The sequence below is a fragment of the Gastrolobium bilobum genome, unplaced genomic scaffold (assembly GCF_033153095.1).
Source record: "Gastrolobium bilobum isolate Gb01-03AN ecotype WA unplaced genomic scaffold, APGP_CSIRO_Gbil_v1 utg15370, whole genome shotgun sequence".
Lineage (NCBI taxonomy): Eukaryota > Viridiplantae > Streptophyta > Magnoliopsida > Fabales > Fabaceae > Gastrolobium > Gastrolobium bilobum.
The window spans coordinates 43254-63910 of record NW_026895504.1 but is presented as its reverse complement, the minus strand read 5'-3'; the positions used below and the strand labels follow the sequence as shown (position 1 = coordinate 63910).

Here is a 20657-nt window from a genome sequence, read left to right as displayed (position 1 = left end):
CAACTTGTGTTATTTGTACTTTGAGAGTACTTTAGCCATTATTAAACACATTCCTTTGATTTATTGAGTAGTTAGGGGAGTGAACCTTATACACTTGAAAGGTCACCAAATTCCTAAGAAAATTTGGAGTGAAAAATTGTAAGGCATCAAGAGCCCGACGTCTTGAAAGGTTGTAGTGGTTTGTCAAGCACCCTCAAGCTTGATAGTTAGTGAAAAGAATTGATCGAGCGGCTTCAGTCTAGACGTAGGTCACGGTGGTGGTGACCGAACCAAGATACATCTAGTTTGCAATTTCTCTAACCTTAATCTCTTATTTAAGTATTAAAATTGCATTTTAGATTGTCTTTATATATTCGCTTGCTTACTTTGTTGATCACTACACTTGCCCTTACACTTAGATTTTTCCTTATTAAATCACTTTATTGAAGAAATAGTCTTTAAAATATCAAATGAGGTACTTTGCGAAAAGATTTTGTAAAACTCAATTCACCTCCCTCTTGAGTATTGAAGCCACTTGTCCAACAAGTGGTATCAGAGCTTAAACTCTTGTGTAAAGAGCTTAACCGCTTCAAGAGAAGGGATGGCTTCTTTGAACCATGATATGCCCCTTGAGGGATCGTCTAGTACTAAACCTCCATTTTTCAATGGCGTCGATTATTCTTATTGGAAGAGTCGGATGAAAATATTTTTCAATCTAATGATTTAAGAGTTTGGAATGTAGTTGAAAAAGGGTACACACCACCTACTATAAAAAATGCAAAATATGAAGATATTCCTAAAGATATAGATAATTGCACTGAAGATGAAATTAAGAAAGGAAATTGGAATGCTAGAGCTCAAAACTTGATCACAAATGCCTTAGGTCGTGATGAATACTTTCATGTTTCAAATTGTAAGAATGCTAAGGAAATGTGGGATATTCTTCAAATAACCCATGAAGGAACTAGTGATATTAAATTTACAAAATTAAATGCACACACTAGTGTGCAAGAGAGTTAAATTCTCACAATTTTTGAGAAATTCCTAGTGAGGGGGTGTTGTTGTTTGGAAGTCTATGTATACCATCTTTACTGATCTGTTGAAAAGCCGCATATGATGTTGGGCAAGTCATAAGAAATAAGAGATTGCATGGTTGTAAGTTGTATCAATGTGATCTTTTGTTAATTAAAGTCCATCCTCATGAGTTTCATTTGTAAAGAATCTTGAATCTTTCTCTGTTGTAAGATCATTACTGAGGACAGCAATTTCCAAACCTGGGAATTGTGATAAACCCCTAGTTCATCAGGTTTTTCAGCATGAATTAGTATCAATTTGTGCGATTAATTGAATGAAAGAGAGGTTAATATCCTGGAAATCCCTCAAGTACAAGTTCTAAAAGCCTTGTTGAAAAATTTACACTGTCTTGTAGGGAAATGAAGCTCAAGAAGCAGCAGTGAGAAGGAAGAAGATTCTGAAGAAAGGGAGAGTGCCCAAGTGTTGAGCGCTAAAACATTCTCACAGAACGTTTTAGCGCGCTGCTACAATCTGAGGACAAAAGTTGCTGTTCTTGGGCGCTAAAACGTCCAACATTAACGTTTTAGCGCGCTGCTGCAATCTGAGGACAAAAGTTGCTGGTCTTGGGCGCTAAAATGTCCAACATTAACGTTTTAGCGCTCTGCTGTTAGAAAAAGTCTCTGGTCTCGAACACTAAAACGCCTAAGTTAAATGGTTTAGCGTTGGAATCACTTAAAAGCAGTTGGGCATCCGTCAAACATGGACGCTAAAACGCCCATTAATGAACGTTTTAGTGCCCATGTTAGTTTTCAGTTGTAATTTGTAACACTATAAAAGGCAAGGGCCTTCACATTTTGACATATCATCCATCCTATCTATCTCTCCTCTCTCAGATCCTCTGATCTGATTTCTCTCTCTGACTTTCCAAATTCTTAGGAGTAGTTTTGTAATAGTTAGTACATCTTATGTAATTTTACTTGAAGATTGAAGACTCAACCATCATGACAATGGAGTTTGATCTTTCTTCTTCTCTTGTTTGTATTTCAATTATGTCTGAGTAGAGTCCTTTGTAGTCTGATTCAATGGAACTCAAGTGTGAATTTATGAATGGTTAATTAGATATTTTGTTTATCTCTTATGTGATTGTATGAAGTTGTCTTGATTAATTCTTCATGTTAAAGGAATAGTGTAGAACATACATGTTTACATTATTTCTATTTTTGACAACTTCATCATCAGTGTTATAGTAGTCAAGACATTGATGCTAGGATTCTGATGTGATCTTAAGATCTTAGTAATTAATGCATGTATTAAGAAGAGAATCACCATGACATTGGGGTTTCTTATTAATGTATCAATCAGGGTAGTAAGACATTACATCTTGATGATAAGAAAAAGGTTGATCAACATCACATAGTAGGAAATTCATTATGGAAATTGGTTCATCCATAAATTCATGCTTGAGGGAAATTGACATCTGAGTACTTGTTTAAATTATAATCACATTCTATTTGTTTATCCAGTTTTTATGCAATTCAAATTAAATTTATGGTGACAAGAAATCAATGCAATTAATAAACTTTTGGTTGATTCAACTTAAGTACATATGGTTAATCAGTGCTTGACACAAATCCTCGTGGGAACGATCTTTACTCATCATTTTATTACTTGTTTGACTAGTACACTTGTTAAATCTACAACAACATCACGGTTACGTAGCATTGTTTCATGTGTCCTGAGAGATACTTCTTTAGTAGCAAACCTATTGGTCCAATGCATCCATTCTCTGGTTCGCCATTCTAGTGACCATATAACAATTCCTCTCCTTCTTTACTTCTCAACACTCTCAACGAAAGCACCAATTGATAGGTATAACTTTCTATCCAGAGTCTGTAGGGAGAATTTTATTAATAAATAATAGAGAAATTACAGAAATATACGAGCAAATGCTCTATGCAAGAAATAGATCCCCAGTCTCAGCCGAACTAATACAAAAAATAATCCCCTCCCAAATTATGTCATAAACTATTCTTAAAGGGGAAGGTTATATTTACAAATTATTTTGTTTACAAACTCTTAGAAACTACACTAAGTATGACCGGTCATACTTCAATCAAGAGTGTATGACTGGTTATACTTAGTGTAATTTGTAAAAAAAATTGTAAACAAATCCTTCCCCATTCTTAAATACAGAAAACAAATTGCAGTTCTATCCTAATGACAGTTATTAGCAGTTACTAGATTTACAAACCACACCCATGTATAAAGAATAACTGCTGAAATAACTGAACACTAAGTTGATTTTATTCTAAATAGACCACACCCATAAATAAATAATAACTAATAAAATAACTGCAAACTAATTTGATTTAAGAGTAAATACCCTTTTCAGTTCCTAACAAAAAACACGGTGTCCACTTTAGTCCCTTACAAAAATAAATTAGTCAGTTAGTCCCTAACAAATTCAAAGTGGACCCATTTAGTTGAAGTCGTGGTCCCTCACAAATTCAAAAAAGACCCATATTAGTCCCTCAAAAGGACTAAAATGGGTCCACTTTGAATTTGTTAGGGATTAACTGACTAATTTATTTTTGTAAGGGACTAAAGTGGGGACCGTGTTTTTTGTTAGGGACCCAAAAGGGTATTTACTCTTGATTTAATTCTAGGTCTACGAAAATCGGTTTAGCTATTTTGATTTCTTCGTTAGATTCTTCATGCTGAGGTGCATTCCTATCAGAAGCTTTCATCTACAAAAATAACAGAAAATAATGAGGAAAGTTATTCTTATACTCTTTTTTCACTTACAACCTCTTACAATCTATTATTCATTGTTGATTTTCGTCAATCCAACGGTTATGATTTATTGAGTTACATTTATTAATTAATTATTAATTTCTAATATATTATAACAATTGGATTGACGGAAATTAATAGTGAAAAAATAAGTTATAAAAGGTTGTAAGAATAAGACTCCTCGAAAATAATAGTTACAGAAAACATAGATATGACAAAATAATAGATCGAGAGCGTCATCTATTACGTAAGATAAGTTTTATACACTATCATCTATAATATAAAATAAATTTAGTAGTTTTTATTTTGATCACTAGACAATATGAATAAAGCAGAGAAATTTCTGCAAAATGATGGTATGTTTAGGGATCAAAAAATTGAGTTAATTTCTAAAATAGCGAATGAACATAGAAACACATCAGTTCGACGGTAAAATAGCGCTCACAAACCATTGCGTCTGGTTGATTTGAAAACATCAAAAAACCACGTTTGGAAAGGACGAACCAATGCAATGGTTGAGGGATAACCATTGGGAACATTTTAAGAATCTTTTCCTCTGTGTGTGGTGGTGAAACACACCTCATCTAAGCCCCCCCCTTTAAAAATGCGGGATGAGAGGCTAGACCTTATAAAACCTTCTCCCTCTCCCTCTCCCTCTCCCATTTATGTGGGACTCCTTAAAACCCACTCTATTCATCCCTTTTTTCCTCTACTTTCAACTTCTTATTTATCATCATGAAGACATGTATGGATTCTCGAATGCACCAACAATAAATATGTTATGACTTGAAGAAGAATGTATTTTGTCTCCTCTAAAATAAATCCGAAATTTTCCTCTACTTGCAAAATCATTAGTATATGACCCATCATTAGGGACTAACAAAAGGCACCACAATAAAGAATCACCCCCTCTCAAAAGAACAATAAATACACAAAATATGCCATTAAGAGAAGAAAATTTGAACTAACAAGGTCTTATAATCATATTCTAATAAATTAGAGAATTTATTGAAAAAACAAAAAAGAAAAGAAATGTTAGGCTACCACCAGAAAAGGAGGATAACTTCCCATGCGTGTTCACTCTTACAGAAGGAAACTCAGAACTATATAAAAAAAAAAAAGAGAAACCGTACACTTAAAAAAGGGAGATGATTTTCTCCTATTATTGGAGAAAAACCATCTCTTGTTGTCTCACAATGGTTTTTTTTCTTTAAGTTTTTTTTTTAAGAAAATATTCAGCTCCACCATAAGAATGTTTCTATGACATAAGAGGAAAAATTGCCTGCAATGTAAGAAAAAGTTTTCGCCTTTAAAAAATGGGATCTATTTATCTCATGTTATATGAGATAATTATCTCATGCAACAGAGATAGTGGGGTCCACTATTTTAAAAAAAAGAAAAAAATAATGGAGCCCACTACTTTATCCTTGTTGCATGAGATAATTATCTCATTCAACATGAGATAATTATTTCTCTTAAAAAATATGTCTTGTTTGTAGAAAAAGGAAAACATTTCCTTTTTTCATTTAAATATGACTTTAGCTAGGGTTTATACTTATTAATTTTATTCATTCTTTTATATGTTTTTAAATATCATTCAGGCCAGAATGTTGGGCTCAAGGCAGGAAGGCCTACATATCTTCTTGATTATTAAGTGGGCTGGAAGGAGGCCCATTAATCGGTACCACGTTTTCCTTTCTGCAAGCATATTACTATTTTAATTTTGGTTAATCCCATTTGCATTTTATTCCTTGTAACAGTGCATGAATATGACTTAGAGATAACTATCCAACTTCCCACTCTTATTTCCTCCCTCACCTTTTCTCTCTCTTTTTTTTTTTTTTTTGAAAGATACTGACCTTTTCTCTGTATCTCTCTCTTCACTCAGATCAATATTTAATTAATGAAGGCTTGATGGATCAATAATTAAATTTTTTAAAATAATAATAATTCAACTAACAACATTTATTCTCTACCCTCGTTAATAAATAATATCATTTGTATATCACTTTTTTTTAACTTTAAGTCGTATGAGCCAATATTTGAGCTAAGAAATAAATAATTATCACAACTCGAATTTATAACATTTACTCAACGTATGCTATACGTGATACATCTCGACAATTAATCGAGTAAATTCTTAACCTATTACACTTGAATACATGTGTTATATATAACGAGACAAGAGCTTAGGAAACTTTTTCAAGCCCTAAAACTTGAGTGATTAACAAGATAATATATTTAATTGAGTAATTAATTGTTCTTGGAGTTCGCTGACGGTGGTCCTACGCAATAATCGTGACGTCACTCTACATATTTAATTCGTCTGCGTATACGCTGTAGCTCTTCATTGGTTATGTTGGTGCACGCGACGTGTTGGAGCGTGGAAAAGATGTTTTTAGCACTGGCACTTGGCGAACTTGTCTCGAGATTCCTAATTAAAAGAATAAAATAAGGGGAATGTTACTCTTATTCTATACGAGAGTAATTCTCTTTATGTTTCAGAGAGAAGTCAGGTGAAATTCACTATTAAAAGATAAAAAAAAAATGAGTGAAATTTTTGAGATAAGATAACATGATATAATTATCTCGTCTAAAACGAAAGTATTATTTCCCAAAAAATAAAAGATGAACTTCTAATTAATTATTTGCTAATTACATGTGGACTGGTGGATTGCACCTCATTAAAAACCCTGAATTCAGAAATTGGTCGGCTCTATTGTGGAGAATAAGCATTTAGATGGCATAAATTAAGGCAACAGAAGCATTTACCAGAATACTGAGTTTCCGAACAAGTGGGAGATGAAGAAGGTACTGCCATTTTGTGAAGATCTATGTGGTTCAAGAATACTAAGCTCAGGAAAGGTTAGGGCTCTGCTTTGAATGTGACTGATTCCTTATGGAGAAACTACGAAAATTTGGAACGAAGATGCAAGTGCTCCATCATTCAAGAAATGCAGGTAATTCATGATATTAGTTTTTGTTAGTGGCTTTCAATTATGATAACCCCAATAGTATTATTACTATTAAGTCTTCGGAGAGTCCTTCTTTTATTTATAGAATAATAATGCGATATGGTTTGAAATTACATATCTATACACGAATGATTTGAGAAGTCACTTGTATTGGTTTTAAGGAAAAAAGCATGCCAATCTGTGTTGGCCATATATAATCACAATATTATTGTATAATAAAGATAATATTCATACACTTGGGAAGGAGAAATGATCTAATGGGCTTATCATAATGTTTCCCCCCCTAGAAAGCCTTTATTCTACCAAAACTCAAGCTAATCATAAGAGATCTTTCATTTCAGCCATCACCCAAGATTAAATACTTTCAATCTTTAAGGGAATGGGTATTGGTAGAAGTTTTCGGTGCTTGTTCTTCTACTTTTTAATTCACCAAGAGAAACTGCATCAATGTCTTTTGACTCTTCAGTTGAGTCGAGAACATAATTAAATTTCGGCATTAAGGAGTGTAATATCTTCTCCACAATGATGATATTGCACATCTTCTCACCACGGAATCATGTCGTGTTGCTAATCTCTAGTGTTTTGGCACATTAACTTGGTAAGAGATTCCCCCTCCTTCATCGTAAGCAAATGAAAATCATTTCTCAAGAATTGAAATTGTGCACACTCAACTCTATATAGAGTCATGATATTTCTTTTTTGGTAAAGTCCCAAAAATTCTTGGAAATTTCTTTTGTAAAGAGTAATTTTCAAGTTAGAAAGATCAAGAGCTAGAAAGGGAATAATTTTTTGCCTTCAATTCCTTGAACTTTCTTACTTATGTGTGGCCATTAGAGATATTGTTATCTTCTTACTAGCCAATGCACTCTTCTTTCACGGGTTCATATTTTAAATTGCTCTGATATTACTATTGAAATAATAAAATCCATGAATATAAAAAAAGGAAATGCTTCATTCACTTCACTAGCTAAAAAATTGAAATATACCCGAGAGTTGTTGGTCTAATAACGATCCAGCTATACTTTGAAATTTGACATATCGAAAGGGTAGTGAGTTCAATTCCTGAGAGTCGCAACTCCTAGGAAGGCTGGAGAGACTCAAATCTATACCGAATTAGGCGGGCCCATTAGGATTTCAGACACCAGTTGGTATTTGTCCCAAAAAAAACTAAAATATAACACTAAGGTAGTGTTTGGTTGAGGGATTCTCAAAATTTCCCCATCTAAGTGCATGTGGCAATCCTTGTTCTCCTTGTTTGGTTGAAAGATTTTATAACTTTTATCCATCAAACACATTTGTCTATCTAAGTAGAAATGTGTGTTAAGAAGGTAAAAAACACTGTTGACGAATGCTGTTTGAGACATGGTATTCTTGTCAAAAACCGGAGAAATGAAAAAGTGGGTGAATACAATGACATTAATACCCCTCTTCTTATACGTTGCAATGGTACAAAATTTTATAAAAAGGTTGTTTTCGTAAATTCTATCTATTTTCCCATCAAATTTTTATTTTCAACCAAACACACATTCAGGAATTTCACTCAATTTTCCTGGTAAAATTTTGCCCAACCAAACAACTTTTTTAAAATTTTCCTATCTAACTCAATTTCCCTGCAGATCCCTAGTATTTACATTTCCCTAGTATTACAAAATTTCTCCTCAACCAAACACTACCTAAAGAAACCCACTAAATTATCGCTTACTGCAACCAGATGCTAACACTACCTAAAGAGTAGACAACTACGCTACTACATAAATCTAGGCAATTTAACATGAAAAAATAGATAAAAACAAACAAATTTTTTTCAACAATATGTTTATTAATTTACCTTATATTTTTTTTCTCTCTTTTATTTTACCTTGGTATTTATCTTATATTATAGATGACAGTTTGTTAATTTTTCTTTTTATCATAGATGATAGCATGTTTGTTTTATTTTAGATATAGGTGAAAGTTTATAAGTTTCACCTTACGTCGCTGATGATTTTTGTTTTCTTATACTGTATATGATAGTTTATCATTTTGTCTTGTCTATATTTTTTTCTTTTAATTTAGAAGGTCTAAAATATCGTAGCAGAAAGAATAGATTAAGGAATTCACAATCTATGATCATCCCATTTGTTTAAGTCATTTTAGTGCTTTCGCTAATTCATGAATATAATCCAATCACAAGGGTGTAATTTCTTGTATGTTTAGGCATAAATTAAGGAATAGTAATTTGTTTCCATGACTCTTTGTTTTGGTCAAAGAAAGTTAAGGTCATTGGGAGGAAAAGTTTATCAAGACATCATATTACTTACAAATAATCATAAAAAAAGTTAGCATCAGTGAGTATTGAATCCAAGACCTTTCTGTTAACCTTTTTGATCCCAATGGCTAGATTTTCATGACTAGCTATGTTTAGGCTTGTAAATTTGATTCAAACAACCATTGCTTCTTCTTGCTACAGGGCTTAGCTCTGTACAAGGGAAAAAATTACTCCTCTAAATGTGATACAAGTCAGAAGTGTAATAGGAGAATAAAGAAGCCAACGTGGATGAGAGATTATGAAGCTTGGGGTAGTTACATAGGCTGAATCTAATCTAATAGAAAGAGTAAATACTATTTTGGGTCCTTGTCAAAAAATACTGTCCCTATTTTAGTTCCTTACAAAAAAAAGTACTCTCGAGGTCCCTAAGAAATTCAAAGTGGACCGATTTAGTTGAAATCGTGGTCCCTTACAAATTCAAAAAAAAAACCTACGTTAGTCCCTCAAAAGGACTAAAATGGGTCCATTTTGAATTTCTTAGGGACCTCGAGACTATTTATTTTGTAAAGGACTAAAGTGGGACCATGTTTTTTGTCAGGAATCCAAAAGGGTAATTACTCTAATAGAAATAAAGGTAATTGGTGAAAGTTACTTGGAGAGAGAAACTGATTTGGCTGTAGTATATAAAGCAATGGCAATAGTCTGTACGTAAGGCATGCAATAACAGAATTTAGTTTCTTCGTTTTCCTTTCAATACAAGTTGTTAACTTGTATCATCTAGTGCTTTCATCATCTTGAGCTCAAGCAACCATTCGAGTTCAAGATTTGGCAGCAGAGTTCGCATCTCATAGGGTGGAGATTCATCAACGTTTGGATCAAATCATTGATTCAATTGATGCATGATTCACAGCAATTAATGCTAGGACAAGAAATCTCATGTCTCGAGGGTCTTCATCTCGGTCGACTGAAACTCCGATTCATCATCATGTGTAGTTTGATTTGCAAGATCAGTGTGCTGCATTGAAGACTATGAAGTTGGAGATTCCCACTTTTCAAGGTCATGATCCAAATAATTGGATCTTTTGTACGGAATCATATTTCACAATTCTTCAAGTTTCAGAAAGTCTCAAGGTGCAGTAATTAGAAGGGTTGAGAATGGAATTGGCAACTACTCCATGGTTTAAATGGATTTTCAGCAGTGGAACAATACAGTGGTGGGAAGAATTTGTGCGAGTTGTGCGAGAACATTTTGGAGATCCAGATCAGAAAGATTCAAGAGGGGTTCTTTCTAAACTAACTCAATCAGGATCCTTGCAAGATTATATGCGAGATTTTAAAAGGTTAATGGATCAAGTCATTGGTATAAGTGATGATCTCTTGATGATATTCTTTGTATAAGGTTTACAATATGAATTAAGAGGAGCTATTCAGCTTCATTAGCTAACAACTATGCATCAAGCGATGAGGTTAGCTATAGCATACAGTGCCCATCATGCAGAGTTACGTTCGTCATTCCATCCCAACAAAAAGAAGTCATTTTTTTTTATGCACCCGAGTTGACTGACTTGAATTAGGTTTTCCATAGTTAAGAGCTTTTCAATAATTGTTAGTTATTTACCTTTTGTTGTTTGGGATTTTTTTATAGTTTAGGGCTTTTCAATAATTGTTAGTTATTTACCCTTTTGTTATTATGTTTTGTTTATTTAATTTTTAGAAAACCATATTGTTATTAGGTTGATTTTGGTTAATAAAATTAAGAAAAGAGAAATAGTGTTTCCTTGCACTTCTTGTGTTTGTTCTTATTTCTATTCAGCCAATTGGTTACTGCTTTCACATTATTTGATAAATAGATCTTTGGTTATCATATAAATGGCTGACCAGAACAATATCGGTCGAGGTCGTGGATGATAGAACAAGATAGAAAAAACCACACATCTACATGCAAGATGCCATAATTGTAGCTGTAATGGCAGAACAAGACAGAAAAATTCAAGAGCTCGAACAACTGCTTGGCCGAACACAATTGGATGAGTCAGAAGAAAGAAGAGAGTCTGAAAGATCATCTCATGTAGAGGAAAGGGGCGAAAACCCATTATGGAACCAGAAGCGACAAGGACGAAGTTAACTTGGCGATAAATCCTTTTATGCTAATATTAGGGTGAAGATTGAGATCCCGAAATTCGAGAGCACCATTCATCCAGATGAGTTTATCGACTGGTTACACATTGTCAAAATTGTCTTTGACATCAGAGACTTGATAGAAGACCGGAAGGTCCTTGTCTATTATAAATCCAAAGAAGAGAAAAATAATAAGTATTCATTCTATGATGAGGTCCTTATCTATGATGAATCCAATGAAGAGAAAGATGATGAGAATCTCATTATAAATGCTCCAGTTTATGACAAGTTCTTTATCTATGATAAGTATGATTAGGAGCAAGACGATGAGAATCCAAAGGCAGAAGAAATCCCTTATAGTGAATTCAGTGGAAAGTCAATTACTGGAAATTCTAATATCTCTGACAAAGCGAAAGTTCTACCCAAAGATGTCATGCAGAATGATCCTTCATTCAAGAAGTCTTTAGTTTGCAAGCAATAGTATGACATTTGGCACAACAGACATAACAACCTCATGTTTCATGGAGATAAAGATTTAGCTTTCGGGAATAGTTTAATTGGTGATTGTCAGGGGCAATAGGACTTGATGTTACATCAGGAAGAGTTTTCCTATGACGGATCACAGATGCGATCATTGAACCAAACTGCAGGCAATAGTCTTTTTGGGAGAGTCTATGGGTTTGTCCACTTACTCCCTTAGAACTCGCATTAATTCTAGTCTTCAAGCAGTTTAGTTCGAATGCAGATGAAAGCATAACAAAAAATTGCATTCATAAGTCTTAACCTTAATTAGGGAATTTGGTGATATTGTACCAGAAGAGTTGCCACCTGGGTTACCACATGAAGAAGTTGATATCAATGAAGACAAAGCAAATTTGAGGGCAGATCTTTTTCGAGCGGGGGAGGATGATGCACCCTACCTAATTGAGTTGGATTGAGCTTTTCCATAGTTTAGGCCTTTTCAATAATTGTTAGTTATTTACCTTTTGTTATTTGTGATTTTTTTATAGTTTAGGGTTTTTCAATAATTGTTAGTTATTTACCCTTTTGTTATTCTGTTTTGTCTATTTAAGGTTTAGAGAACCCTATTGTTATTAGGTTGATTTTGGTTAATAAAATTAAGAAAAGAGAAATAGTGTTTTCTTGCACTTCTTGTGTTTGTTCTTCTTTCTATTCAGCCAATTGGTTACTGCTTTGACATTATGTTTGTTCTAATCCTCAAGCAAATTACACTATCACTTAACCATATGAAATGTCGGTAACTTCCAATGGACCAACCACTTTTTCCTTACCTGGAACTAACCTGATTTCAGCTTTACCCTCAACCGAAACCTCATTTACACATTTACCAGTTAAACATTTGTCAGCAGAAGAGCTTCGACAAAAGAGAGAATTGGGCCTTTGCTATAGCTATGATAAGAGATGGTCAACTATGCATAAGTGCCAAGCCAAAATGCTATTGATTGTTGGTGAACTGAAGATCTTCAGATGGAGCAGGAGCAGGAGATAGATTGGGGTTTTGAGTAGAAGAATGAGCCACGAGTTGATGTTGTCAAGTGCAAGCAATCCTCGTTCACTTCAGCTACTAGCTCGATTAAAATATAAAGAGGTTGAGGTGTTAGTAGACTTAGGGATCTCACATAATTTTTTTATGTGCAAATTCATTATTTGCAGCTTCCTATAATTCGAACGAGTAAAATGAGGGTATTCATGGGTAATGGTGATTTCTTATACTTTGTGATGCTAAGCGTCCAAATGTTGAGCTTAGTATTCAAGGTCATGAATTCATGGGGCACCTTTGGGTTATGGATTTAAACTTCCTAAGTGTCCTTTTGGGCATGCAATAGCTTAGCCAAATGGACTGTGTGATCCATGATTACACGAAAATGTCTATGGAATTTGATCGTAATGGGAGTTCGATTAAACTGGTGGGCCTACAGCAACATGAAGTTTTAGTTGAGAGCATACAAAACAAGGCTTCTTGTTGTCTTTTGTCCCAATAACTAATAGAAGAAGATTCGAATCAGGTACCTTCTGAATTGCACAAACTAAGGGATGTTATATCTCCTTTATTATGGCCTATGTGGTTGAAATGTAAGCTTGTATTTGAAATTTCTTCTTCACTGCCTCTTCTCCGAGACAGATCATGTTATTCATCTGTTGGAAGGGTCCAAACCGGTTAATGTTAAACCGTTCCCATACCATCAAAAAAAGGAGATTGAAAAGAAGTATCCACTCTCTTGGCAGTAGGTCACATTCAACATAATAGAAGCTCATTCTCTTCACCAATTCTACCAGCGAAGAAACAAAATGCAACATGGAAAATGTGTTGACCAAGGGCCCTTAATGCTACAATTAATGATAGATTCTTAATTCCCATAATAGATAAGCTCTTTGATGAATTGTTGGAAGCCACCATTTTCAGCAAACTCGATTTGCATAATGGCTATCATCAGAACCGTATAGGACCCGAAGATGTTTACAAAATGAAATTTAGGACACATGTGTCAGGCAGGTCCAAGGGAAGCCCGTGGCGGGAGACCACCACCAATGGGCTAAGGCTACACCAACTGTAGCAAGTGGATCTGACACCATGTCTCAACCCAAAACCTTAAGGCATTGGGTTCATAGGTCCCTTCCACTTATATACTCTTCACTTAGCCCATTACCAACCAATGTGGGACTCATCACACTTGAATATCCCAACAATCTCCCCCTCAAGTGTGAAACCCATCATAGATTTGCTCCCCCTCAACTGAGTACTCCTGGCTCAAGTACTCAACCTGCCTCCTAGCCAATCATCAGGCTAGCTCGAGCACAACCCGACTCTGATACCAATGTCAGGCGGGTCCAGGGGAAGCCCGTGGCGGGGGACCACCACCAATGAACTAAGGCTACACCAACTGTAGCAAGTGGATCTGACACCATGTCTCAACCCAAAACCTTAAGACATTGGGTTCATGGGTCCCTTCCACTTATATACTCTTCACTTAGCCCATTAACAACCAATGTGGGACTCATCACACTTGAATATCCCAACAATCTCCCCCTCAAGTGTGAAACCCACCATTAGTATGCTCCCCCTCAACCGAGTACGGGGTCCAAGTACTCAACCCGCCTCCTAGCCAATCACCAGGCTAGCTCGAGCACAACTCGGCTCTGATACTAGTGTCAGGCGGGTCTAGAGGGAAGCCCGTGGCGGGAGACCACCACCAATGAGCTAAGGCTATACCAACCGTAGCAAGTGGATCCGACACCATGTCTCAACCCAAAACCTTAAGGTATTGGGTTCATGGATCCTTCCACTTATATACTCTTCTCTTAGCCCATTACCAACAAATGTGGGACCCATCACACTTGAATATCCCAATAAAGATCTAGGCGCTGCAAATGTGATCTTGGGTATGCAGATTAAGAGGGAGCGTGACAAAGGAAGATTATGGTTAAGTCAGCGGAAGTATATAAGTGGAAGGGACCCATGAACCCGATGCCTTAAGGTTTTGGTTTGAGACATGGTGTCGAATCCACTTGCTACGGTTGGTGTAGCCTTAGCTCATTGGTGGTGGTCCCCCGCCACGGGCTTCCCCTGGACCCGCCTGACATTGGTATCAGAGCCAGGTTGTGCTCGAGCTAGCCTGATGATTGGCTAGGAGACGGGTTGAGTACTTTGCGCTTGGGGTACTCAGTTGAGGGGGAGCATATCAATGTTGGGTTTCACACTTGAGGGGGAGATTGTTGGGATATTCAAGTGTGATGAGTCCCACATTGGTTGGTAATGGGCTAAGTGAGAGTATATAAGTGGAAGGACCCATGAACCCAATGCCTTAAGGTTTTGGGTTGAGACATGGTGTCGGATCCACTTGCTACGGTTGGTGTAGCCTTAGCTCATTGGTGGTGGTCCCCCGCCACGGGCTTCCCTCTGGACCCGCCTGACAACATGAAGGCCATTATGAGTTTTGTGTAATGTCGTTTTTCCTCACAAACGCTCCTGCCATGTTTCAAGCAGCAATGAACAAGATATTTCGTCCATTTCTGAGAAAGTTTGTTGTGGTGTTTTTCGATGATGTGTTGATATATAGTGCAATGATGGAAGATCATGTACAATACTTGCAGATGACTTTCTTATGTTTATAGGAAAATTATTTCTTTGTAAAGTTGAGTAAACGCGAGTTTGGTGTTAATGAGATATCATATTGAGAGCATTCTTAGGCTTAAATGGAAACTATCGGGTTTGTGCATCAGTATGCCACTTTAGCATCTCCATTAACTGATATGTTGAAAGCTGATAAAATTGTTTGGACACCTGGAGCTATTGCTGCTTTTCAAAACTTAAAAGTAGCAATGTGCACCACTCTAATATTGGGTTTGCTTGACTTTAAATCACAATTCATTGTTGAAACAGATGCTTCGAATTCTGGAATAAAGGCTACATTATTACAATCCAGCAAACTATTGCTTATTTCAGTCGAAAGCTAGGACTGAGACTTGCAACAACTTCCATTTATATGAGGGAGCTTTACACGATAACCGAGGCTATGAAAAAGTGACGTCATTACTTGTTGGGGATGCATTTCATCATCAGAACATATCACCAAAGCATCTGTGAGCTTTTCTCCCAGATCATACAAACTTAAGAGCATCATAAGTATGTCTACAAGTTATTGGGATATAGTTTTGCCATTGAATATAAACCTACAACAACAAATGGGATGGCTGACGCGAATTACAAGATTTCGAAGACCTCACTTTAGACTTCTTTATAAGATTTCCATGTTCCAAAGGTTTCTCCACTATTTTGGTGGCGATTGATCGAATTACTAAGTATGCTCGCTTTGGTCCTCTTCCATCAGCTTACACAGCAGCAATGGTGGCCATTCTCTTTTGTGATATGATTATTAAACACCATGGTTATCCTAGATCTTTGGTGTTTGATCGTGATCCAATATTCATGAGTCAATTTTGGCAAAAGTTGTTTCGATTGAGTGGACCAAAGTTGAATCAAGTTCCTCTTATCACCCTCAATCAGATAGGGCAATCTGTGATCTCAAACAATATCTCGAACAATCATACATTTTGTGCTAATCATGTTCACCGTTGGGTCTCTTTTTTGAAATAGGCACAATTTGCACTACAATTCACCAGTTCATTCTTCCATTAATATGATGGGATAAGTTATTATTTCTTCCTTTTTTTTGCTTCCCTTTGTCTACCACTCTCAAACACCGTTAGGTCAGAATCTAAAGAGGAGAGAGAAAGATTAATGTTAATTAAGATTCTGATCTAACGGTCTTTTAGAGTGGTAGACAACGGTAGGCAGAAAAAAAGATAGGTAGAACAACGTATCCCTAATATAATACCATTGCAAGCTCTTTAGGGTAGTTACGTGGGCTGAATGTAAATAACAGAAATAAAGGTAGATGGTAAAATTTAGTTGGAGAGAGAAACTAATTTGGCTGTAGTATAAAACAGTGGCAATAGTTTGTACGTAAGACATGCAATAACAGAATTTAGTTTCTTGTTTTCCTTTCAATACAAGTTGTTAACTTGTATCAAGACGTTTCAATCTAATATAAGTTAGATGTTATCTGGACAAAAATCACCATAAAACAAAGCCGTTGCGTGTTGATATTGTAAAAAATTGTTGGATTTCATTCATTAGTACTGGAGTTTATACAAAATTAACACTGGTAACAGAGATCAGAGAAGGACTTTCACAAGGACATAGAGTACATTAAGACTACAATACAACATGAATAAATGGCATAACCAAGGGAATGAGCATAATCTAACGGAGACAAATTGCTTGCATGCATGCAAATAGTCAAATATGATTATACTTTTGCTCTCGTTTTTTATAAATTCTTATGTACCTAATTACTTCATGCTATAGGTGCTTTCAACCGATTGTCATGCTGTCTTATCATTTCGGTTTTTTTATCTTATCTTAGTTTTGGGTGCTAACACAATGACATACACACACATTATATTAGCATGGAAAGAAGAATCACATATTAGGGGAATTCTTGCTTCTGCATAATGTGCTTGTGGTTCCAAGCTTCAATTCTGTAGCTAAACGACTGAATGTTCGCTCCGGCCTCTACTACTTTTCTGTTCTCATTTATTAATTCTGGTGGAATGTGGTGTTGTATGAAAAAGTATGCAATGCAATCTAATCCAATATATATACTGAAATCGAAGACACTAAGATTATGTTCATATTACTGATATCTATACAGATTTCTATAAAAGCAACAAGATCTAATTAATCCTATTTTTACTATAAAAATATGGGTTTGCTTTTTCTGTAGTTAATACAGATAAGTTATTTGCAGTAAGCTCAATACGACGTCGTTTTGGGGCGAAAATCATGGTGTTTTTGTAATTTTAATTTATTTCAGAGTTATTATAGTCTTTATAATTATAATTTTCTAATCTTTCAATCTCAAAATGACATCATTTTGAAAGTAAATGCAGATAACTTATCTGCATTAACGGCAGAAATATTTTTCTGTAAAAAATATATTATTATCACTTATTGCTAAAAAGTATTAACAGATGACTACAGTCTTTTTTTTTTTATTTTGAATTAGTATCTTTGAATAATTTCCCTGTATGGTCCACCTAAAAGGAAATAACCATACCATTTCTTTTGCAGTCAAAGTATTAATCGGGTGATCAAACTCTCCATTCAAAAGATAACAGCGTTAGTAGCATTCCAGAAGTGCCAACAACCAGCTACGGGTCATAAAATATTTATTGATATTCGGTTTCATACATAAATGTTTCGGAATTAATTAAATATGAACATAAGTTAATAAATGTTTAACAAACTCACACCAAGTACTAGCTGGTAAGTGGTACCATAAAAAGAAGAGTCCAAATTATAATCTTTACCCCAAATTACTCAAACACCAATGTGTAACCTAAAATCTTCTTAACAACACTCGATTTGACCAAACATGGTTTCCTCACATAATCCATCATGAGGTAAACCCTATGAGCTAATCCTGCATCTCCAAGAAAACAAACACGCTTATTCTCAAGCCACGCTCTTGTCCCATCCAATAGGAGAAAACCCTTTTCCCTTACGTGGCAAATCTTAACTGGTTGTGTCATTCAAGTAACCCCTTTGGAACTTTTGTCTTGACTCAGAAGAGCAACTATTTTTAAAGTTGCAAGTTGAGGGAGCTCTATTTTTGAATAAAAGGAAGTATGTCTCTCCCTTTTCATAGGGTCGCAAATCTGTTATTACCTCTTCCAAAACAACAATGGATCAGAATCAGCTTTCAAATGGAAGAAAGGCAATGGAACAGGAGCTACTCAGAGGGCGTGATATAGCAAATCAGTTACTTGAAGTACTTGTTCATAAATCGAATGCTCACCATGGAGATGTAAGAGGGTCAATGTTACCATTTGCTGAAGATCTTGTGCGCAAGGTACTGAGATCATTCACAAACACCCTTTTCATCTTGAAAACCAATAATGATGTCTCCAATGAGGTGGTTGTTCCTATCACTGTCAGGGATTTCTCTTCTTCCGCTAATTGCCAAAAGCCTGAGGATACAGATGAGACTCGCGAGAGTTTCTTCAACCCTAAAAGTAGAAGAGGGTGCTACAAGAGAAAGTAAGAATTATAAAGTCATATATACCTTGCTAGCAAATTACTTGTTATGATTATTGTTGATTATCATATTTGAATCTTCTTGTTTTCCTTAAGAATTTGATAGTATCATGTTATGTTATGAAAGACAAAGACGCTAAAGTAAATATATTTGTGTTAATCTCTCATATCATTACATTACACACAATATTCTTTAACAAAAATGAGAGATCAAAATCCACTGTCACCCGCTCTATAGGATCTAAATTTTCTCAGCAACTAATCTCAGTAGCTATGGTTGGTCTGAACTAATATTTATATTTAATTTTATATACTTTTTTCCTAAGTAATTTAATTTTTTATGTTAAATTAGATTTCTCTCTTTATTTTTCATAAAATTATTTCTGTCTCTAAGCTTTCAATTTCTAAATTCAGCTAAACTTTATATGTTAGTTTTGCAACTAAATTTCAAAGCTTTTCCTTTCAAACAGTACATATTATCCTAAAAATATTCTCTTGATACTTTTGGCTTATCCAAAAGAATCATGCTGCTATTTCGCCCCATCTAATTTCATTACAGTTTTAAACAGCATCTTAACTAGGTCAACTAGATTGAATGACCATGAGTATACAATTATTGGATTAACTTTGATATAGATTTTGATTTCATAAATATTTTAGTTAGTATAATACTGGATTAGTTATGCAAACAATTAATTAAATAAGAATTTTATAATTGGAATATTTGTCTTCATAAGGTCAACTGCACCAACTTGGGAGAGGGACAGCTCAAATCTGATTGAAGATGGCTATGCCTGGAGAAAGTATGGACAAAAAATGACAATGAATGCTAAATATCTTAGGTATTCTTCAATTTCAAATTATAGACTACCAAAAACCCCTTTATCTCTATAGGTCACTCTTCTTAATGATGTATCTAATATGATTAAAATAATTTGAATGTGTGTGTAGGAGCTACTTCAGATGCACTCACAAGAATGATCAAGGCTGTCCAGCAATCAAGCAGGAACAGAGAATTCAAGAGGACCCTCCATTGTATCGGACAACATATTACGGCCATCACATATGCAAAAGCTCTTTAACTTCAGAGATAATTTTGGAACCTAATTCTTCTTCTGGCTCTTCTATATTCCTTAACTTCAATAACAGCCTTCCAAGCAAAGAAGAATACCCTTTTTCATCATCACTTTTTGCATCCACAAAACATGAGCCTATGGAAGTGATTCCCAATGACCATTTTGCTCACAACCAATTGCCCTCATCAGATTACCCCATGTCATGTGACTATGAACTTGATTTGAGTTATTCAAGTCTTGTTACTATGCTACCATATACCGAATCTGTTCAATTTGATCAAAACGCTTATGGGTGTAGTTTGGATTTTGATGGCTAGGCACGTTTCAGTATTTATTTCAAGGAGAGCAAGGCATTGGTGACTTCATCTTGGAACAGGGCTTAATTCTATGGATGATGTTACCATAATTAGGAAAGTGTTTGCTAGTGATTTATGGGTTTCAATTTTCTTATGCTGAATAAAATTTTCCCATACACATCATGTATGGGACCTACATTTATTAAAAAAATAAAAAAAAAGATTACACAAAAATCGAAAGATTACTGATAGAAAAAAATAATTCTCTTACAATATGAGATAATATTTTTCCTTAATTTATTCACAAAAATAAGTTCAAGTGCAAAGGTGGGTGTGTGGAAAATATTTATAAAAATTAAGATACTTATTTATTCTTAAAAACTAACGTTAACATCCAGAGGTGTTGTTTTCTTTCGGCTCTGAATTGTTATGTTGCAGCCTCCGCTATTCTATGATTTTTTTTTTTAAGTAAAAATTCTATGATGATTTTGGACAAATGAACGATGCACCTCGAACTTTTGTCCTCTGAACCAGTGT

General features: G+C 35.1%; 1 protein-coding gene across 1 annotated transcript; it reads left to right on the top strand.

Annotated features, from left to right (window-relative positions):
* The first annotated feature begins 18395 nt into the window (after positions 1-18395).
* LOC133314253 (WRKY DNA-binding transcription factor 70-like) lies at positions 18396-20141 on the top strand. The gene is made up of 3 exons (XM_061515694.1): positions 18396-18751; positions 19486-19590; positions 19700-20141. Exons 1-3 carry the CDS (start codon positions 18396-18398, stop codon positions 20139-20141), a joined length of 903 nt encoding a protein of 300 aa, XP_061371678.1.
* The last annotated feature ends 516 nt before the right edge of the window (positions 20142-20657 follow it).